The sequence below is a fragment of the Phodopus roborovskii genome, unplaced genomic scaffold (genome assembly GCF_943737965.1).
Source record: "Phodopus roborovskii unplaced genomic scaffold, PHOROB, whole genome shotgun sequence".
Taxonomy (NCBI): domain Eukaryota; kingdom Metazoa; phylum Chordata; class Mammalia; order Rodentia; family Cricetidae; genus Phodopus; species Phodopus roborovskii.
In genome coordinates, this window is record NW_026126461.1 from 5,933,691 (window position 1) to 5,957,183 (window position 23,493).

The window sequence follows — 23,493 nt, forward strand, 5'->3', positions numbered from 1 at the left end:
CTCACACATGCTCCCTTCAGTGCCACTTCAATGCAATGATTCACACTTTCCAATAACTAACAAACTACAGCAGAGCATGGACAGAGGACTACTCTTCCCATTCCACGATGCTGTTCTGTTAGGCCTCTGACCCCGTGCTGAATGGCTGGAAATGACTCCTCACACCAAGGGAAGGACAAAGGCTTGTGAAGAAGATTAGAGAAAGGTGTGATCGGAGTGGCAGCCGCCCCCACTGTCTTCTCTGCCATTCTTGCTGCATTGTACCAGTTGGCTGGAGGACACTGTAGAAATGTAAGCCTAACGACTTAGAGATAAACGGTGAGGAGTAAGGAGACATCAGATACAGCTACGAAGAATTGGAAATACCAGCTAAAGGATGAGGGCATGTGTCCATCAAAATAATGCACCTAGTAAGGGTCCTGGACCCGCTGCATGCCTGAGGACTCGCTCCTTTATGACAGAAGTTGACAAGAGCAGTAGATCTATCTTCACAGAGGTGGCTTAGTGGCCATAAGTACCCCAGACTCTGCCCCCATGGCTAGGGCTCACCTCTCTGAAGCTGTTGTAGATTCGGGTACCCTGGTGAGGTCCAACTGTGATTTCTGGGAGATAGATAGGAACGGTCGTGTAATTCAACACATCCATCTTATCCTGAACCCTGAAAAATAAGGCAAACATGGATTACAACAAGACATCAAAGTAAGTACCATTAGGCAAATATTATCTTTGACTCTTTCAGTATCCATATTAAAAACAAAAACAAACAAACAAAACCCTAAGATAGGGGCTGGAGAGATGGCTCAGTGGTTAAAAGCACTGGTTGCTCTTCCAGAGGACCGGGGTTCAATTCCCAGCACCCATGTGGCAGCTCACAACTGTCTATAACTCCAGTTCCAGGGGATCTGGCATCCTCACACAGACATAAATGCAGGCAAAACACAAATGCACATAAAATAAATCTTTAAAAGAGAAAAACAACAAGAAAAAAACCCAAAGATAAATGCTGCTCAAAGCAGGTGTCTCTGAAGCAGCACCTTCCTCAAGATCCCCGGGGTCGAGTAGTATCCACTGCTGAAACAGCTCCAGAACTGAGTAGGTTCTGTGAAGCCCCGGTACCTTCAGAGTTTGGGAAGTGGGAAAATGGACATTGTGTTCTTTGCACACAAGAGCAGGGAGAAAGCTACCAGCAGATGGTAGGTCACTATGCTATGGACACGCCTCGTTAGTAGCAATAAGGAGGCAGGCCATACTTATCAATGGTCAGCTTCATTCCTGGCACTGGTAATACCTACAGTCCTTGTTTAACCATCTCACTCTGCTGATGCCAGGATGTTTAACTGCTGTTACAGCTCATTCACTTTGAAGCTGGTCTCAAAATAACCAGTATGCTTGAGGAGACAAACTTTTATTTTATTTTATTTTGAGGAAGAAGCATTACAACTGGGCCCTGTCATGCAGGCTTAAATCCTTGAATGCTTGACATTCTTGTACTTGGGAAGCTAAGTACCTGGTGAGACAGCTGTGTGAGGAGAAAAGTCATTAAAGCTTTTCTTACAGGCATAAGAAACAAAGTAATTATTGTCAATGGATATTTAGTTACATCTAAGTTGTAAAGGCAACAGAGGGCATTTCTTCTCTGCAATTTCCAAGTGGACATTCTATACTATATCTGGCTCCTGGTGGCTGGATCTTGTAAGAAGCATCCAGGCTCACTACACAAACTTGCAAGCATCCAGGACACCAAAGGACTAGGACAACTCAAGAGAAATGCCAGGCATATATATAGACCCATGGGTCACGCTTCCATAGGAAACCACGGAGAAACAAGGAAGGGCTGTGGCAGACTGAGCTTCGTGGGTAGCAGCAAAAGCATGGCCTGCTGTCCTAGCACAAAGGCATCACTCCCGCTAATGATTCAAACAGCAGCTGACCAGGTGGCCTTCCTGCCTATCCTTCCATGTGGTTTGCACTTGTTTAGGTAAATGGCCATACTTGTCACAGTCGAAGTTAAGCTTGCTTTTCTTAGCTTTCATGTCCACTTGGTTTCATTTATCAAAAAATACGGAAACATTTAAAAACAACTCAAGCTTGCAAACAGTCAAGTCTACAAAGTACACAAAGTAGCTGAGTTCTATAAGCTAGCTTAGTTTAGCTGTTGGGTAAAACTCTACAGTACCAAGGCCCATCATCTTCAGCATCACCCTCTAGCATCCTCTCCACAGCTACACAACAACTTTCTCACACACTCTAACACAGAGCTATTTTGTATCTGCTACAGTTTAATTTTGTTGAAGTGGTAACAAAATATTTCAACTAAAAATGAAGTACACAGTAAATGTTAAACAAATACCAAAGTAGTAGGGAGGTATCTGGTTTTCTCTATAGCTGAAAATCCTTAGAAAATGCTGGAAAATAAAGAACGTGTCTTGGGAGTATATGAAACAAAGCAACAGCGCCATCTATGCTTAATTTGGCAAAATTACAATTTTCACATGTCCCAGAAAAAGTTACAAGAAGGCTTTAAAAGTAATCCATTGCTCTATTCTGCACTTTACTTAAAACCTGGAAAAGTCCAACTCTTAGCAGAGCTCACAGAAATGAGGAGAGCCTCACTGCATATCTCCAGTAAATACTTCTCTTTGATCAGACATAATAAAAAAAATAAAGAAACTAGGAAGCCTTTTATGAGAGAACACAGAGCAGCTAAGGAGAGTTCTACTCACAGAACACTTGGTTCAGCTCTGTGGTTGGGAAAACCCAACTGCGAACAATGTACCTGCCACACCATTGTCCAGCTATGATGTCTGACCACAGTCTGGTGGAAATACTGTGGGCAGACAGCTTTGAACAGAAGGTTGAGGCAAGGAGGCAGAGAAGAATAAGATGGCAGTTGAGGTTTTGTGACTACAGATTTCTCCATTAGCAGATGTGCCGTTTCTCCCACCTTTCACAGACTGTTTCTGTGCCTCCTGACCTGCAGTGCAGTCCTGCCTGAAGCTCCTCGGAGAGCTTCCATCTGTCTCGCAGAATAGATCTCTCGTTGGAAATGGGCTCCCAGCAGCCACTGTGGGCCTCATGGGCAGCAGGTGGGGCTCTGTGAAAGCTGGGAGGTTGGGTAGGGGTGGGTGCACCGACAAATGTAACTGAAATTAAATAGAAATGCTCCAAAGCAATAATTTGGTCCAGTTCTGGGCCAAATGAATATAACTGGCAAGTGGCATGTTTACAATAATTATCTCAGAAAATAGATCATAATTTTCACTCAAGAAATTAAAATCAACACAATTACCACTGAAAACTGTTATGAAACTGAGGAGAGGACACAAGACAGGGAAAGGACAAAGCCACAGCAAATGGAATGAAAGCAATCAATTGGACCTTGTAACTCACAAACTCTGGGAAAATTACAGGACACAGCTCCATAGCCTGATAACCATATAACTAAGTAATTACCAAAATTATGATTTTAAAGCATGGATCAGATCAACACGTGTTCCAGATCACATTTAGAAAATGACATGGTATTATCTGTGGGAGGTCAAAAGCCAGACATACTCCCCAGTCTCAGCAAGTCTGTCTGGATCTTACACAGTCTTCTATTCCTGTATGCTAGCTCACACACTGCTCACAGTGACTGATCCTAACAAGCAAGGATCTCAGACATTGTGTGACAGACCCACAGCATTAAGAGGAGGTGTAGGGACAGTGACAAGGTGACTGGGCAGGCTGTGAAGAACACTGAGATTCAGATAATCACTCGCTGCTGGACCAGGACATAGAGCACAAATTCCTGAGCTAATCAAGAAACAAATGCTCTTCCTAAAGGGGAAACAGGAACTTTCTTAACAAGAAAACTACAGTCTGGAGGTGTAATGGAAACAGCTGAGAGCAATTAGTGGCTGATCAGAAGCAGCGAGCCAACACCAGGGCCTCAAACCAGCAAGGCAGAGAGTAAGTAAAATGGACAGGCCAAGACACAATAGACAGCATCCACTTCAGAATGGACTTCAGGGAGAAGGGAGGGATGGCATGAAAGAGAGGGGCCAAGTTAATATTACCCACCCCCCACCAACACACACACCATTTGAGGCAGTTATAGGCACCCCACAGTATCCACGGGGATGTTTCCAGGGACCACATAAGGAGCACAGTACTGTCTCACAGCCTCATGTTTCCCGCCATACACTTTCAGTAATCCCCACTCTGGACACAGCTGTCACACCACATGCTTAAAGAATATGGAGGCAGAGTTGGGCATTGGTGGCACACACCTTTTGATTCCAGCATTAGGGAAGCAGAGGCAGGCGGATCTCTGTGAAATCGAGGCCAGCCTGGTCTACAGAGTGAGTTCCAGGACAGGCTCCAAAACAATACAGAGAAACCCTGTCTCGAAACACACACACACACACACACACACACACACACACACACACACACACACACACGCACACACACACAAGACACATCTCCACATACTCAGCACAGTCACAATAATTTTAAAAAAGTAATTTGGCTGGTGTTATGGCTAGGATAGGCTAACTGCACTTTTCTTAGAAATACCATCAGGGGAGTGGAATAACGCCAGCAATGCTATTATGGACACGGGGTGCTTCCTGCTGTCAGCCACCTGCCCTTCTGTAGAACAGCAGTGGGCATATGAACTGGGAATGACAGGAAAACACAGCAACTAAAATTGTGACTTTTTTCCCTAAACTATAAAATACATAGTATTTAGATGTAAGTAGAATTATATAAGATGATCAACTGAATTGGGGGGAGGAGGAAAAAACAATGTACAAGTAAAACACACAAAACATGGAAAAATGGATTTCAATATTACTGCTCACTGTAACACAAAAGATCCAAACATAGAAGGCACAACTGTTAGGTGATATGAAAAAACAAGACCAAATTATTGGCTGTGTAAGAGATGATTTTAAGTTGAGACAATTTAAAAGTAAAAGAATGAAGAAAAAGGTATCATGGCTATGTTAAGGGCAAAAGTGTCTTTATTATAACATTTCAGACAGAGCCAAGTTCAGAACAAAGCAAAATATCTGGCCCATATAGACAGGCATTATCTAGTTATAAGATATAAGATTCTTAGCAACAAGAATCAAGACACAGGCAAAAATAAACAGGGCTCAATGGAGACCCAGGAGAGCTGCATTGCTTGAGCTTTAGCCGCATTTCAGAACTGACAGATCCAACAGAGGACACAGATGACCCGTCCCCACGTGCCTCAGCTTATCAACAGGCAGACTTAGCACTACCTGACCCACAGCGGAACCCACACTGTCTGCTCAATGGAGCATGTACTAAGGCGTAAATGAGACATGCCAGCCTGTAACACACCTGAATGGAGGTAAGAGAAACAGGCAGAATGCTTGCAGATCACACCAGGGTTAGGCGTAGGGGTAGGTGTAGAAACGATAGGTGGAAAACTCCAGATACAACAAACAACACTCTCCCAAATCACATGAGAGCCAAGGAAGTCTCAAAGGCATTGAACTTACTTTCCCATAATGAAATTTAGAATGTTCCTTATCAAATGTACAGGCTGCAGGAAAAGCAGTACTAGAGGGAAACTGAGTGGACCAGGGCTATTAGGACAGAAGGTCTAACTCAGCTGTCCAAGTTTCTTCCCTGGGATGCTGCAGAGAGCAGCTGAGACCTAAGGAAGTAGGAAGAAGAATGAAACAAGCAAAAACCACCAGCTGAAAACAAAGCAGCAAATGAACAGACAACGCCTGCCTCTTGAAAAAGTCACCAGCAGGAAAAGGAAGACTCACAAAGGCACATAAGCAACCAAGAGGAATAGAAGCTAAGATTTAGAAATTGCACAGCAAGGCAATTCTTTTCTTTCTTTTGGGAACAAATGGCAGGTCTTGATTTCAATTTAATTGTACTGTATCGTCATGTATACACGTGCACATATTCATGTTCCTGTGTGTGTGCAAATGCACATGTGAATGAGTGTGGTGGCTATGTGTGCAGAGGCCAGGAAGACTCTCACTCGCAATCTTAATTTTTGGGATGGGGGTCTCTTATGGAATGGATTTGATTGGACTGGCTAGTCAGCAAGCCCCAGGGGTCCCCCTATCTCCAAACAAGCATGCACAACCACACCCACCTTGTTATGGGGGTGCCTCTGCTCCCTTACTAACTAGGTCATCTCCCAATCCTAACTGTACTTCTTAACAGATAAAATACTCCCTGGCAACAGTTTCTAAAAAAAAAACCAAAAAAGCTGTAAAATGTATTTATTTGTACAGCCCGATCCAGCAACAATTCTTATGAAAGTAACATGGAACCAAAGAAGTGTGCACAATATGTGAGTTATTGTGTTGTGAATATGAAGAAATAAAAATAATCAGAAAGAGCAGTATCAGCAAGTAGTCAATGAGTTCTGCTTTATCCCAGTTAATAAACTTTTCCGACTGAGGACCAGATAGTATGAATGAGGCTTTAGAATTACGAAGTGACTGTGCTATGAGTGGCTTTCACTGAGATATTTCTCATGCACAAATGGGAGGGGCTCTAGTTTCTGGCACCTAATATGCAAATGTAAGGACAGGGAGCAGCTCTGGGGTGATCTGGCACACAGACCACAATGTGCCAACTTGATTCATTTATTAACTGACATAGTCACTAAAAATAAAAAACTTGTGTTTCGTAAACAGGGACATGTCTGTGATATTAAAATAGGATATAAACTGTAAGACACACTGCACTGACTGGAACCCCACTAAACTATCAGTATGGGTCCTGTGACAGCAGGATGGCAGGTGACTGGGGTTTTGATCGTTGTTTCTAACTTCCCAAGACAAGCAGGTATGCCTTTGCCCTCCAGTTACTTCACCTTGCTTTTTGTACGCTTAGCCTTGAACAGCTTAACTAGTGCTGCCCCGTGCTGCTAGGGTGAGCCTATTGCCTCATCTTTCTTCACCATTGGCGTCATGAACTTCCCAAGAGCCTGACAGCTGGCTCTTCCTTAAAAATGTACTATTCTACTAAAAACAGTCGTAACTCAAGTATATTACTTTTGAAATAGTAATTTTCTCCTGTACTTCTAAGCATAGCTTAAGGATGTGTAAACAGTGTGGCACATGGCAGGATCACCACTTAATCCATGCTTGTGAGTAGGAGAGATGAAGAAAATGCACAAGGGGCACTAAGCGTAGATCCAATTAGATGTGAGATCAGAGGAAAACCAACACCAGGCACCACTCTTAGCGCCTACAGTGTGGGAGGGAGGACATGAAGACGACCACGAGGAGAGGGCAGGAAACACTAGGGAGCTGATGGAATAGTTCCCCTGAAGCTCAGCTGATCACAAACCACTCATGCCACAAACATTTCCCAAGCATCAAGGAAGTACACAGCATAAACAGATGAGTGCTTAAAGAGCTTGAAGAGCTCACAGCTGAGATGGGAAATCAGAAATTCCTACAGTGGAGCAGATGCTGAGGTCCCTGGGATGCTGAATCAAAGAAAAAGAATAGAGTGTCCCTGTCACCAAGAGAGCCTGTTACACTCTAGGGAGGGGGAGAAGCCCTGTTTATGGGGAAAAGCAAATAAAACATAAAAAGGAAGCAGGAAACAAGCAAAGTACTGAAGAGCAATATTAACAGAAGGAACACAGGATAACTATAATCTACGAGATACAATGTATAAACTAGCAAAACTCAGCACCTGGGTGGCCCAGCTCTATGCATTTCACACTCCTTATAAATTACAGCAATTCTGAGGCAAGTTCTGTTTTTTTCTCCACTATAATGAGGACCCAAGCATAACAGCTGGATTCTTTTGATTGTTTTGAGACACTGTTTCTCTGGGTAACAAATCTAGTTATTCTGGAACTCCATTTTTTAGACCACACTGGCCTCGAACTCACAGAGATTCACCTGTCTCTGCCTCCGGAGTGCTGGCACTAAAGCTGTGTGCCCACACCATCCAGCGACAGCTAAATTCTTAGTATCTTCTTCCAAAGGTCTATATGTTCACAGGTGTAATCACCAGCCTATGGCTGTGTGCTCTTCAGGACCCAGCCCTATCTGTTTCCTGACCACCATGAGCTTACAGCCTATTATTCTACCATATGTGTCCTCCATGTTGTGTTGCTGTGACACATGACAGGGTAATCTTTAATGAAGAAAAGTCTTTTCTCCTGGAGACTTTTAAACTACATTTCTGCTTATGACATCTGCTTCTTTCCATTTTTCGTTTTGTACCTCCTGCAGTTGAGACTGCTGGGAGTACCTTCCAGACACCCTGCCACATTCACAGCAAGGCACAAATTGCTACAACAAAAACAGCCTCAGGGAGCTTCCCATCGAACATCAACACCGCAGAGAGCTCCACTTCTGAGGGACCAGAGCTCCCTATTGTGTTTCTCACTGTGTCTGTCAGCAAGCTTGCAGTCTCTGCTGGACTGTGGCATGCATCCTGAACAGGTACTGTACCAGGCTGCAGACCATTCTTGCAGGGCCACAGGAAGAGCTGGCTGAAGACTCACTCCCCTCGACAGGAAGATTCAGAAGGAGGCTTTGTCGTGTGTTTCGATGGAGGATACCTAGATGCCTTAAGAGACTTTTTCAGAGACTCGGTTCTATCAGCGGGTTTCTTTCACTGGCATAAGACAGCTGCATAGAGGGTCAGTGAGTCTACGGAATGGAACGTATGTGAACTCTATACTTACACTTATTTTTCTTCTCTAGTCAGCAAGTTCAGCCTCATGTTTCTGCTTCAGTGCTAACATTTTACAGATGAAGAAAGCAAGGCACAAGGGATCAAGTGACCTGCCCCACATTCTAGCTAGACCAAACGCTACGCACCCCCTGCAGCCTGATAAAGAGACACTATGCTGTGTCTACCTATCAGCTTTCAACATCCATTCCAACCAACCAGAAGTAATTTGTACCCAATACTTCAGTTTGATTAGAAACTGAAATCCCACTTAAACACCGCACTGTGAATTAATACTCAGCACACTGACTCCTCCTTCCACGTGAATCTGTTTTTGCTACGACTGCTGCTCTGGTGATGGAAGGGTAAAAAGGCTGCAGCACGTCCACTTCAGGCATCCCACAACCATGCTGGAGACTGAAGCTACAGCATCACAGCAAGTGCTCCACCACTGAGCTTATCAACCATGGGCAATGGCCTGTTAACCGTATGTTAGTGAGCTGGCTGTGCCCTCAACACAGGAGACCACAGCTCCACTTAACCCAGCAGGTGCAGAAAGCACAGTTGATCCATCCTTACTCCCAAGGACCAAGCACACTGGCACCACTGAGGAGGAACACCATCATAACACTAGGCAGGGGCTCTGCCACAGTCACAGTCAGTTACTTCTGAATACTGAGAAGAGAGATCTGAGCACTGAGGCATTCTGGTGTAGGCAGCCCAGAAAGAGCCAGAGGGCAAGGCTATTAACAGTGTTTTCTTTACAAAGTGATTTCTGAATTTGTAGGAATAACTACAAAACAATGAAAAGCACCTCCTCCAGGAATCTCTCCTGTATGTACATTCGTATGAAGGCTGTGCAGGACCTGGGGTGGCAAGTCAGCTTCCAAGCACTGGGGTTCAGCTGATGGCCAGTAGCACAGGCTGGGCAGTAATCAGGACTGACTGGACATCCACAAGGTCAAGGGACACGCTCAACACAGAGATCACTCCTCAAGTGTCCGGGGGAGCAGGGTCCCAGAAGTCAGGGCACTGTGGCTCTGAAGAGGATGGAATGGGAAGCCTAGTGCACATGTCTAACGGGAAGGGTGTAGTGGAAGACTGTACTCACTCAGGCAGGTGGCCTCCCTGCCCACATCTGCGGTCTGCCTCTGCCATGGCCCCTCCGTTTGCTCACGCTGGTTTAACTGTGTCACTACACCATCCTCAGCTTGTCCCTGCCTCAGCCTCTCTATCTGTTGCCCCTGACGCCTGCTAAGTTTCAGACATATAAGGCTGAATCCTCCTTTCTTCAGGCCTCTTCATGCAAAGGCCTACACATGCTGGCCACTCACACTCCAGGACTAGGAGTGACCTTTATGACTCAACAGTTCCATGCCCTGGTTTGCTCTGCATCTCCCACTAAACGGTGTCTTTGCTGAGAGCAGAAATTTTATTTGATCCTAGTCTTTCAATCTAGAACCAAGCCTGGCACAGGGCAGAAGCAAAGTAATGGTGGAATTAGTAACCACAAATAACTTCGTCCTGAGCCCACTGGAGCACCCAAGAGCTATCTGGAAGGGGAAAGGGTGAGCACCTCAGTACTGGCTGGAGCAGTTGACAACTGAATTGAAGCATTAATTACTTAAAAACTGTCTACTTCTACAGCATGCAGCAGACCCCTGCGGTGTCCAAGGAGTAGTTTGTCCTGTCCCAACAGCTCCCCCAGTGACTCACAGCATCCGCAGGTGGTGAAAGGTTCGGTCATCCTGTTGAAGCCAAGGCCCTTTGTTGTAGTTAAGGTATTCAATGTCCTCTACCACCTAAAACAACAGAAACAGAGACCCCACTTTAAAATTGTGAACGGGGCAACAGTGGAAGTCACAAAATCTTGGCATACAAGTCATGAACAAAATGGTGGGACCTGAATGCTGCTCAGCATGGTCCTGCCTCCCAACACCCCAAATACCAAGAGCTGCTCTGAAGACTAGAGGAAAAGACAGACTAGACAGAAAAGCCAACAGCAAGAACACTACCCTTGTCTTCCCAACACTTCCTTCAGAAGAAAAGAGCCACGCAGAGAAACAGGAACCTACACGCCAACGCGGGCTCCAGGAGGAGAGCTCAGGCCTCTCTCTAGTCCTGCCCTTTCCTTTCACAGGCAATCTTCTCACGCTCAGAGCTCTTGAACAACACACCCAGGCTCACTGTTCTAAGATACTGTGCATATGCTTTTGTACTTGGGAGAGAAGATGTCCTGAATTATTCCTTTCAGAATTACTTGGCTGATACTCACTAGGTTTCCTGAAAACACCATTAAAATTAACTGGAATTTCACAAAATGCAGACTCAAGGAAAATAGTTCTCTTTAAAAAAATTTTTCCTCTGAACTAATGCAAGGTACAGCTATCATACTCCGTGATACACACATGTCCCGAGGCATTTTGCATCTTTGCCATCTATGATTTTAAAACGATATGAAAAAAGCTATTAAAAAAAATAACCAACAACTTGATGGCTCAGGGAAGGTGATGAGCAGGACGGATCCTGCTGTCTAATTATGATGCGTCAATGCTCCTATAACTAGTAGGAAATCACACTCAGGTTTAAGAATATCTGCCATTGACTAGCATTCCCCACCTTGGTTGAGTCTTCAGATTCCCAGGTACTGTACACCAAAACCTCACACTGCTCACTGTAAGACAGAATGAGAGAGAGGCACATGGTCAGCATTTCCACACAGAATGTCTGGACATATGTGCGGCAGCCACGAGAGCCCCTGTTCTAATGCAAGCATCCCATAGTCTGTGTCCTGAGTGTTCTGTGTTCACACCACCACAGTATGACTGTACAAGAGGCAAAAAATCACTTCATTTTTATTTTATTCATAATTTTAATATCTTTGAGAATTTAAACAATGCCCTGAGACTTTTCCTTTACATACAAATACACCTAGAACCCTGAGGAATGGGGAATAACACAGTTTCCCATGATTCAACACAGGAACAGGAATGGAAGAAGACAGACATGGTGATGCTAACCCTAATACTGCTAAGGGTGACAACTGAAAGGATCTAAGGGACTGTGTATTCATGGATTTCCTTCACAGGTATGTTGAGCAATTTTTCTAGACATCTAATTGCTATTTGAATAAGTCTAGTGCTAAAATTTGACATGGACTTGAGCATGAATTTATTTTTAGCATCGAGAATTTTAAGGATATAACAGGAGAGAGAGGGGAACATTTTTAAAAACACCCAAATTCACATAACCTGAACTGAAAAGTCTCCTGTCGGCTCTGCAGCCTGAGCCTGTGAATGGGAGAGAAAATACTCTGGGCTATGGGGTGCTTCCAGTCTGCGTACGCCAGCTGCAGTCTTACATGTCAGCACTGTGCTGGGCTCACCTCATCTCTGGGAGGAAGGTGTTCTTGTAGGCGTTCTCGATGTCCTGGAGATAGGCAGTGGTGATCTTCATTTCATGTGGCTAAACAAAAGCAAGGAGAACAGGGCAGGAGCCTTCAGACCCTGTGTGCGGAAAGCATGGCCACAACAGAAGGCACTGTTTCTTCCCTAAGGGCTGACAAGCTGCAAGGATCTCAGGGGACAGGAAGGGGGTACCGGTGAGAACTATTCCCGACTCCAGAGCAACCCGTGTCATGACCCTCCTCCACTCAGGGCAGGGCCAGGAAAGAGGTCCCTCTGTAAAGCCCCGCCTGTCTTTCTGCTGTACCTCACATCAAGCGCAGGCAATGAGGGAGCAGAGACTGGGAGGCCCAGTCTCTCTCCCAGCTACTCCACCGTCTCCCACTGCAGACCCCTCCCCACCCCCTGCTCTCCCCCTCCCTCCCCACCTCCACACATTCTTTCCCTTCTCTTGTCATCCGAGGATAATTTTAAAATTCAATTAAGAGTGGACAGTTTAGCCAAAGCTAAGACTCGTTCTTTCTCCCTGATGCACCTTCTGTGGCTTTTGCTTACTTCCTTGCTCACCACAGAGCTCCTCAGCTACAGCGTGAGCTGCTGGAGTGGGGAACTCACCTATCCAATCAGCACACAGTTCCAGCACCCTGCAGTCTGGTACAGAGGTACTCAAGAAACACTTGTAGGAGGGAAGAGGAGGATAAAAAGGACTGGGCCTACTCTTTTGACTTACAGAAATAAAGAAAAACTCTAAAACTGGCCTGTGACAGAAGTTGCCATAATTTGCTTAATTTGCTAAATGTACCAGTTGTAAATTTCAACTGGTGCATGTAATCAATTATAAATCTCATCTCACTTAGCTGTTCAGAAAAAGACAAGTGTCACTCACTTCCTGAGTGCCCGCAGCCCCGGCCCGTAGACCAGGCACAGGAAAATGTGACAGTCAACTGCACTCTGCCTACAGAGGTCAAAGGGACTGACTTCCCTGGAGAACTCACGCCCCCTGGGAACTTTCCTGCAGCACAGTGAGTGCCATCTAGGAACCACGGGCACTTCTGTCTGACAGACATAAGCACTCAGTACTAACAGGGGAGAGGCCACAACAGCACTGTAGAGGCAACAGGGAATCACTAGTCGTGGCCAAAGTGAAACAAGATCACATGTAGGTGTGCATTCTTCCACACCCACATAAGCCCAAGGAGAAAGCCAACCCTTGCCCTGCTTTTTAGACTTGGAATGTACCAGCCTTGCCCTCTGCTAAGGTAATATACTACCTTGCTTGTAACAGAAACACTCAACACAAAACACCCTCTGAATTTCTATGATGACTGAAAGGACATCCAAATCACTTTCATCTCTAGGACAACAGGACAAGAGACCCCTTTCAGGAGAGAAAGGTCCAAGCAGGACAGAGGAGATATCTCTCTGCCTCCCCACAAATGGCTCGGGAGACAGATGTGTGCTCTTGGCTGGGACCTCCTGCCTGTGTCTTCTGCCCTGATAAAGCTACTGGGAACTGGCACATGTAGACACAGAAACATGCAGGCCCTGGCTGTCGTGGGTGCTGACTTACGTCTCCTTTCTTCTGGATCCGGCTCTTTATCTCTGGCACAGGCACATCGATGTAGATGACTACATGGGGTGGCAGGTACTCTGGGAGAGTGAGCCTCTTCACTTCATTGTAGTGGTCCACACCTACAGGAGAGAGCCCGTGGTCATCAACCCTAGACAGCTACAGGCTTCTGGCACATGGGGATCTAAACCATGACCCTAACCGCTGTACCCAGGACAGACCGAGTATGTCTACCTCACTTCCTGGGCAAGCTGGAAGCAAACCAAGTATTCTCCTTACGTTTCTTGAGCTGGGATGCATGGTACACCTGTTGTGTATTTATCTGTGTCTTTATGGAACACAGTAAGAGTCTGCTCTACAGGGAGTTCAAAAGGTATTTCTCAAATAATTCAACTGAAAACATAAGCTACACTTCCCTGGGTTCAGAATATTTCTGAGTGACCGTACTATGCCTAACTACCCACACATGCACACCAAAGTAAGCTGGGAGCCCTGAAACTGGAGCAGTCACCTCACCCTTGGCACAGGACACACAGACGTCAAACAGTCCTGGTGAATGAAGGGCTTGTTATTCAAAAGAACTACAACCCAGCAGCTACACACATTCTATCCACACCAGCACCCAACAGGGCACCTCTGTGCAGTGCTGAGAAAGCACTGTTTGTATGGTAACATCTTCCCGAAAGACAAGTGGGTGCTCACACTAAGGCCCACAGAGAGACGCTTACATCACTTCATAGAACATCCCAGAGACCCTCCGGGTCATTGTGTCAAAGGCTTTCTTTGGACTGGTCTGTGACCAAGACCGAGGAGGACCATACAGGAACAGAAAATGTGTGATGGAGGCGGCATGTCTATGGCTGAAGGGCACTTGCACAGACTGCCCTGACCACACCCACATAAGCCTAAAGAGACGACCAGGCCTTGCCCTGTTCGCTAGGCTTGCAATGTACCAGCCTTGCCCTCTGCTAAGGTAATATACTACCTTGCTTCCTCTGTTCCATCTGCATTTGCCTGTTTATTTGTTTCGACATCCCATTCCTTAGGCCTCCTTTCCCTCACTGGATGCCACTGACTTTAGTCAATCGCTTCTCCCTATCCTGGTACTAATCTGACTGGCGATAGTCACCACCCTTATACATGTAAAATCCAATGGTCACCTGCTACAGCCCATGTGGCATGGCCAAGCCCCACACACCCCTCAGCTATGTCTATGCACACATAGCCATGGAGCTTTATCCTTGGGTTCCTACCTCCTCAGTCCCTGCATCCCAGACCTGGCCACCACTCTGCTGTCACGCATGAGCACTACCAAGTCAAAACAGGCCCGCTGGCCTCTATTCCTCAGGCCTCAGCAGCATGGTTCTGCCTTTAGGTATATCCTGAGCCCATTTCAGAGAATCCCCCACCCAAGATACCCAAACAGAAATGCACCTTGCAGCCTACAGACTCCTCTTCATTCTAGAACTGGTCTTCTGTGACCATCTAACTACATCTTCCTTCTCACACTTAAAATGCTCAGTACTCCCTCAGGGTTCCAGAAGATATCCAAGCGCCCTACCCTAAAAGGCCAGTCCTTGTGCATGCATTCCCTGTCATGTACTGCCACTCCAACACCACAGGACAGTCCCCACCTTACCCCTACCCTGCTGCTGACAAGGTACCTGTCCTCTCTCCCTCCCGGAAGGCCAATCACCACAGGGGCTGTCCCTGGCAATGACTCCCATCCCTGGCACACATCAGTCAGGTCCCGGGCGTGCTCTTCCCACAGCACGCTGGACCAAAGCTGAGGGTGCTCAGGGACTCTGTGCTGCCACTCATCCCTTCTGCTGGCTGAATGTCCTTGCCCCGAGGGTACCAAATGCCTTGCCTGGTATCTCTGAGCATCCAGGCAGAGCTGTGCACACAGTGGTCCCCGGAAATACCTGTTGGTCAACCTCAACTGCTGCTTGGCATGTACAGGGCAGGCCTTGCTCACTCTTCCTGTTCCACACACAGATGGACGGCCTCTAGCCACCAGGATACAGCAGAGCCAGAGCCACGGTCTCACATTACAACCATCCCTTTGCTTGCCTCAGTTTCCCTGACTGACTACTCGCAGACTGACGGTCAGACTTCACGACCCACTGGAGCAGCCATCAAGAACACAGGCAAGAACCTGACACTGAAAGTGACCCAGTCAAGCACAGCACGGCCCAAACTCCTTACAGATACACCAACCTCCCCGGGGTTCCCGGCCAGCTACTTTAACCAGCCTTTAACCTTCGTCATCTGTCAATGACCAACCAATGCCAATGCTTCCAAAATAGGCTCACCAATTTGCTGGAGGGGCAACTATATAGGGACACACAGAGGGGAAAATAAAATGGCCCAATTTCATAAAACTTACACACTAGAACTAGAGAGTTTAGCTAGCTGTACAGGTCGGGGAAAACTAGTGAAGCTGTAGGGCTGACCTGAGGGTCAAGGGTGTCTAGGGGAGCTGTGGCATACCAGAGTTTTCCTGAGCACCAAGGATGCCACTCTGCTTCTAGGGTAAGTGAAGGGACAAAAGATACTATTTGGGATGAACAGGACAATGGGAGCTTCCTGAGTTCCCTCTCCCCTGGGGAATATGGTACATAATAAACAAAATCCCCTCCCTCAGCCTCCATGGAGGTGCCCCATCAGCAGAGGCACAAGCACACCAGGGGGCGCTACACCAGGGCACACTATACAACTCACACTCCTTTCGGATGTAGCCCTGGTTGTACATTGCCTCCAGGAAGACAAAGTCACTGTAGATGGAGCGCTCCAAGACCACACCTTGTCCTGTTGAAACAGGTAAAGAATAAAAGTAAACCAAATGGACAGAAACTGCTGCTAAGTAGAAATTTCATTTTAAAAATGGAAAAGAAAAACCCAGTCACTTACAGTTCCAGTTCTTACCAAATACATTCAAAGACTACATTATTTATAAGTGGAAAACACCTTTAACACCACAGTGCTTTTTTGGTTTGGGCAACACTGTCTCTTCCGTCACCTGTGACAGAAGAGGCATGTGGGTTCTAAACCAGCTACTTCAGCCTTACTGTGACCTCTCCCATCTCAGGTCAACTCCTCCTACACTCCATGCACTTCATGTCTTACTCATCACAACCATCCTCAAATTCTCTCAAATATGTATGTATGTATGTATGTACCTGTATATATATATATACATATATATATATACACACACACGCACATACATACATATATACAATTTTTTTCTAATTATAAAGAATTAAATATAAAAATGTTCCAAGTTCAGGGTAATTTAATAACTCTTTGTTATCTCATGTGTCTGGAAATGGGACAAATTCATGTTCTGATCTTGTCACAAGACGTGGAATTCTAGCATTTGATACAAAGCTGTATTATAGGGTCAAAGTAGCATTCCTGTTTCTCCTGAGATCATCTCCATCATTAAAGAGAGCTATTTTGTTCTCTTTCAACAGTAGCTTCAGCTACAGCCTCAGAGCAATCATGTTCCAAACAGCAGCCTGGTTCAGAGCATTACTTTTTGTTGACCTGCTTAACACTCCAATCAAACACACTTTCTAGACTACACATGTAATCTCAGATCATGTCTTTCCCTAGGTCCAGTGTCTTTTACATCTTTTAGCATGATCTGAGAGATGGGCAGCCACTCAGGGACATTCCAGTCTTTTGAGGCAATGGTGCTGAGGCAGCCAAAGGTGATGGCTCCCGTTACATGCACTGAGAAGGTGAACAGGAAGCTCACAGAAGACAGCCTCTCCCAAAGATATCTTAACTCTTCTTTCCCAGCAGCAGGACACTTGCAAACTGGGCTTGATAAAGTTGTGCTCAAATCTCCTAATGGCCTCCTCTCTCCTTCAGTGTAAAGACTTCCAGGTCCAATACTCCAAGCTGGCCACCCTCACCTTTACTGTCATCACTGCCAGCTTCACTCACTGTGATACAGTCACTCAAGATACTCAAGACGAAAGTCCCTGCCGTCCATCTTGCTGGGGCTAGGCAGAACCTTCCCTTCTGGAAGAATGGGCCCTGACTCCATTCACCACAGAGAGAAAATGCCTTGTTCAGGGTGTTTGAGAAGCTGCTTGTTATGCAACTTCACCTAGGACCAGCTTCCCCAGAGCACTCACCACCAATTCACTCCTGTCCTGCACCTAGGCTCTATGCTCCTATTACAATGTAAGCCCTCCTTCCTGCTGTATCCCTGGCTTCGGAACAAGCCTAGCACACAGCAGATACTTATTCACAAACTATTTAGTAACTAAACACAGCATAAAGGAAACAAATCACTATTTACTAAACATGTAAATAAAATGTTTCTTTTTAATTTAAGAAACAAGTAGTTAGAAAATAGGCTAGAATGTGCTTCTAAAAGAAAATGAATGCTTGGATTTCCCTGAGGTAGGTCCTTGTAGAGAACCCATGAAGAAGACTCCAGACCACTTAAGTTCCTAGGAGTAATACTAATCAAGACCAGAACTTCCATTCCCAGAAGGGAAATAATCACTAATAAAATTGGGGAATAAAAACCAGACACCTCTGTGACAACTTCAGCATGACCCAGGGGCCGTGGAAACGCACTATGTGTTCAGGAAGGCAGTGGGCCCCGAATGTAAATTTGTGAAGCAGCTCTATTAGCTATCTTAAGGCCTTGCTGAAAATACATGCTTGTTCTCACAGCTCAGAATCAGAATCAATGATCCAACTTCCCAGGGCCAGCTGAACTTGTTTCTAATCCCAGCATCAACCCCAGAGAAGCCTCTGCCACGGGAAGCAGACATGGCCTTAAATAAGGACCACCCAGTCGTTCCCACACAATCGCCTATCAAGCATGGGCAGCCACTGCCATACACAGTAGACACAGCCTTAAACACCAGTCACCCCTCTCCCACACAGTCCATTCGTCAACCACAGGGCAGCCACTGCTGTAAGGAGTAGACACAGCCTTAAATACTGGCCACACCCTTTCCCCACCCCAGCCCCCACACATACAATGTGCCACTGTGACTACAGTGCCTGGCGCATGCACAGTATGTTTCCAGGATATTCTGGGTTAAAGAATATCCCTTCACTAGGGAAGGGGCTGTACCCTGGCCTCACTTACATATACCCCTGTTCTGTCACCTGCTCTCCCCTCAGGTCCTTGCTGCCAGCTTCCCACTCTAAACTTTGCTTGCCCAAATATTCTCAGCTTGGGTAGCATCTAAGGACACACTCTTCCTAACTGCAGGGGCCCCTGAGACCCTGCATGCTCCCCCCCCCCAACCCCTGTCATCTTCTCAAGGTTTAATTTTTATTCTGTGGCAACTTCCAGCCTGGCCACTGTCCCTCCAGAAAACCCACTGGTTGTCATTCATGTCTGCATTGGACACACAGTTCATCCTGATGGGTGTGACTTCACATCCTCTCAGTCACCTGCATGCTCTGTCCTCCATCATGTTTATGCTTACAGCAGTGACATAACTTCTACAAGCTGCAGATCTCCCTCCTGTGGGCAGCAATGATAAGGCTGTGCTGTTGTGAGCTGGAATCAGCAAGGATTTCAAGGAATTATGATCTTACTTACCTTTTCAGAAACCCTCTACTCAGAACGGGATCAAGAAAGAGAATGCCCACCACCCCGACCAAGGACACAGCAGTACCTGTGCTCAACAGGTGTTCCAGGGCGTCCGAGTACTGGAGGAGGCGGCTGGCATACAGCCAGGACTGCAGGCGGTAGCTGTTGCCATCATTGCTTTTGGGATTATCATAAAATCTCTCTAGGCTACAGCTGCCACTAAATTCCGTGTGGAGGGGCCTCCCATCACCCGTGGTGCTGCTGGAGTACTGTATGCCTGCTTCTGGAAAGTGCTTCATGCCTAAGGAGAGAACACCCAGATGAAGCATAGGCTGACCACTCTACGACTGTAAGTATGTGGTTCAACAAAAACATAAAGGAAATGTGAACGCTATTGCCAGGACTGGCCATCAGAACCCATGGGACGTCACCGTCATGCTCACACTTTTTCATGTGCTCAAGAAGCACACGAGGTGCCGTGGACAACGGCTAAAGAGCACGCATCACCATTTCCTGCAACCGAGAGCACATGGCAGTCCTTCCAACCCTCACCCCACTGCTGCCGCCCAACGCTACCAAAAAGCAGGTAAGCAGCACCGAGAACTGGAGCAGGTCAGCCTATCTCCCCATCATCCCACGTGAAAGCAAACAGTGACAGCTCCTCTGGCAACGCAGCTCAGGCAGGTGCTCTGCTGCACTCCCAGCAAAGTCCATTTCCAACTGCTAACTCCATGGATTTTTAAATTTACTAATTTCAATGATTACCCCCACCCCATTTAGTCTTTTTGAGATAGAACCTTCGTATGAAGCTTTGCATAGCCTAGTACTCACTATATAGCCCAAGTTTGCCTGGATTCCATGGCAGTCTTCCTGCCTCAGCCTCTCATGCACTGGAGATTATAAGCATAACTTAAATAAGCAACTAAAAACTGTTAAAGACCTACCTTCGGCCTAAATTTACATGGTCAACAGTCAAGCAAATTCTAGGTGGGATAAGCAGCCACATGCCTGTCAAGTCAGGGCCATTCTGCATGATGCCCATACCTAGTTTCTCTGCGATCTCCTTTGCGAGCTTGTTTTTCCCACAGCATATATTCCCGTCTACTGTTATCACTCGGCTGTATTCATTCAGCTTTTTGGTTGTCTTGTCACCAAGAATGAAGGCCAAAGCTCCATATTTCATCTGGCTTTGCACACTGGTATGAATTTGTCTCTGAAATACACAAGATCACATCACTACTCTGGTTACTGCAGGCACTGGCAACTACTAGGTAGAATTCGAGGAGGCTCCTCTTGTTTGATGAGCTGACTCCCTTCTTTCTTAGAGCAAGCTCTCTGAGAGTTGACTGCATACCTCCCTAGGTCTCAGGACAGGGCCTGAAATAAGGATGCTTGCTAGGTTGATGAAAACTGGGTAGATGGATGAATAGATGGACAGATGGATGGACAAATGGCAGAGGTGAGGGGAACCTGTCAGAATAAAAGCACCTCTCTGATCTAGGCTTCTGTCTTAAGCCTGTTACCTAGTTACCCCACCACTGAGTGCACATTTAAGCATGAAAAAGCTAGAGGACTTAAACCAAAGTAGAGTTTCCATATTCTAACCCCTAAGTATGATACCCTTTACAGTGGGAACTGTCCATGATCCAATAAACAGCAGAACAAATATAAGCATGACCTTTGTCTTCCTTCAACTCCACAATCACACACAGAAGACAAACTCCCAGGCTCTGTAGAAAAAGCACCACCCCCCTCTCCTGCTGCGCCGATGCTTAGGTCGTTCTCATATCTCTCATCCATAAGGCAAGAGGAATCCTCATCAGCCACCTCCCCGTCTATTCACCAAACTGAAGCTAAAATAATCCACTATCCCCAAACATACAAATAAAAAGATGAGCAAGCGGAGACCAGTGGGGGGAACTGAAAGGGCAGCAAATTTTAAAACTGATCTCACAGAGATGATGTGGATGACAAGTAAGTGCCTAAGATGCTCCCATGAGAACCAGGAGATGCACTGTGTGTGCTCACAGGATGCCCACAAACACAAATGCCTGCCAGCACCAAGGCCAGTAAGGTAGTGTGTGGCAGGATGGTCTGCACTGATGAGTAGTGCAAATGGGACAGTCACTGGAAGACAGATGGACATAAAACTACTGTCCCACTAATGACCCAGCAACCACATCATCCAATTGATAGGAAACATATTCCCATGAGAAATTTGGCTGCATAGTTAATGAAGCAGCCCCCCCCCCATTGCCTTAAACAGGAAACTTCCAAGATGGTCTTCAATAGGTGAATAGCTAAGTGATAACATATCCAAACTAAGGAGCATTACAAATCAATAAAAAGGAATGACTAAACAAGCCATAAAGACATGACCAAATCTTTTTCTTTCTTGCTATTTTTGGGTTTTCATTTTGAGACAAGAGTCTCAAAATGACCTGGATGGCTTGGAACTTCCTGTTTAGATCAGGCTGCCTTAGATTTTATAGATCTGCCATCTCATGCTGGAATTAAAGGTGTGCACCATAAGATTTATTATTGAGAGTGTGTGTATGTTAGAAGAGCAAAGGATACTTTTAACCACTGAGCTATCTGTCCAGACCCACTGTAAAAGTAAATGTAAACGCAGAAAACAGTGTGACAGGCAATATAATATGTGACTGATTATATGAGTCTAGAATAGACAAAATGACAGAAGTCATCAGAAGAGCAGTGGCTGTCAGTTTAGGGGGTGGAAAATAAATGAATACTGAGCACAATGGATTTTTGTTAGGGCTGTGAACTATTCTGTGTGGTACTGTGAAGGCAGAGAGCTACGTCATTGTCCACTGTGCAAAACCACAGGTCTACACAGCATGAGGTATGAACTCAGTGCATGCAAAACTTAGGATGGAACACAGAATGCGACTGAACCTCCAATACAAATGTATGAGACAACCTCATTAAAGGAAGGGAGTGATGAAGGGACAAGGAAATGGATGTAGCCTTTAAGTCAAGGTCAAAGCAAAAGTGCATAGTGAATGTTCTCTGTGCTCTGGTGGGTTAGTGTGGTCCCGATGGGGAGTAAGATGACAGTGCTGACCCAGCTCACACTTACGGCACTCCCCATTTCTCTCTCGGGCCCACATTCCTCTCTTTCATCAATAACCCCCCTCTCTTACACACACACACACACACACACACACACACACACACACACACACACACCATTCTTCTGTTCGGAATAAAAACACTTAGCACAGATTTACACCTCTGTAGTTCTAACTATTAGAAAGCAAAGAAATTAAGATGCCGTCATAAAATCGTGTCCTGTTTCCAGCCACGGCCTCCTCGGCACCCAGTATCACCCACTATTCTGCATGCACCACAGGAAGTCCTAATCTTCCCTCCCCAATCTACCCCAAATATGTCTGTTACTGCTGCACATCAGGTCACCCCAGCGTCTACAGGGCGCTCGACAAAACAGCTTCGCCAATCACTGAACGGATGAGCAAGCGGGCCCAGGCACCAGGGCTCGGACATCCGGATTCCCCAAGTGCAGCCGGGAGAGCGAGTCCCGCTGCGGCGCTGCACCCGGAGCTGTGGCTGGCTGGGGGCCTCGGGAGCTCGCGGCTCCAGGGTCTGACCAGCACTCCCGGGGCGTCGGGGCACGGAGCCGACAGGCCGAGACCCGAGCAAGACTAGTCACCCGCCGCTCACCACGCGCTGGACTCCGGCCGCGAGGCCGCGCGCGGAAGCCGACGCTGGAACAAGTCTCAGCAGCCTCAAGGCCATAGCTCCGCCGTCCCCGCCGGCTCAAGGACCAGAGGGACGCGAGCGCGACGGGGTCCTAGTCTGTTTGCGGCGCGCTGCCGTGACGTCACAGCCGAGGTGTCCGCGGCGCCTGTAGGGGAAGGAAAACTCTTCCCGAGAAAGTCAGGGCACTGCGCAGGGGTTGAGGGAAGAGACGGAGCTTAAACCTAGAGTGGCGCCCTGGCGACGGGGTTAGCTCCTTTTGGCGAGTCACGCTGCTGGACCCTAGACAGTAGAACTACGTGTGTGGCGAAGGGCGAGAAGACCCTCAAGAGCCTTGCGGATTGCACGGAGGCTGCCAGCTCTGAGCTGAGGTTCTCCTAGATGGCTGGAGGGGTGTGACCCCTCGCTCCCGGTCCTCTACGCTGTCCGTGGGGTGGAGCCAAGATTCTGTGGTGAGAACCCGGCTCGACGCCCCACCTCTGAGAAGACCCACTTCCTGGGTTCTCCGTCACCCT

General features: G+C 46.7%; 1 protein-coding gene across 1 annotated transcript in view; it reads right to left on the bottom strand.

The window, feature by feature from the left end:
- Ndufa10 (NADH:ubiquinone oxidoreductase subunit A10) overlaps nucleotides 1–23,099 on the bottom strand; it is a 35,607-nt gene extending 12,508 nt beyond the window's left edge. Inside the window, exons 1-9 of the mRNA XM_051190810.1 lie at nucleotides 22,943–23,099; nucleotides 20,285–20,453; nucleotides 19,326–19,541; nucleotides 16,387–16,473; nucleotides 13,663–13,784; nucleotides 12,074–12,153; nucleotides 11,308–11,362; nucleotides 10,405–10,490; nucleotides 550–658 (exon numbers count right to left, since the gene is read on the bottom strand). Of these exons, the coding sequence (XP_051046767.1) occupies nucleotides 550–658; nucleotides 10,405–10,490; nucleotides 11,308–11,362; nucleotides 12,074–12,153; nucleotides 13,663–13,784; nucleotides 16,387–16,473; nucleotides 19,326–19,541; nucleotides 20,285–20,453; nucleotides 22,943–23,017 (999 nt within the window). The 5' untranslated portion in view covers nucleotides 23,018–23,099. The remainder of the gene's footprint in view (nucleotides 1–549; nucleotides 659–10,404; nucleotides 10,491–11,307; nucleotides 11,363–12,073; nucleotides 12,154–13,662; nucleotides 13,785–16,386; nucleotides 16,474–19,325; nucleotides 19,542–20,284; nucleotides 20,454–22,942) is intronic.
- Nucleotides 23,100–23,493: the final 394 nt, after the last annotated feature.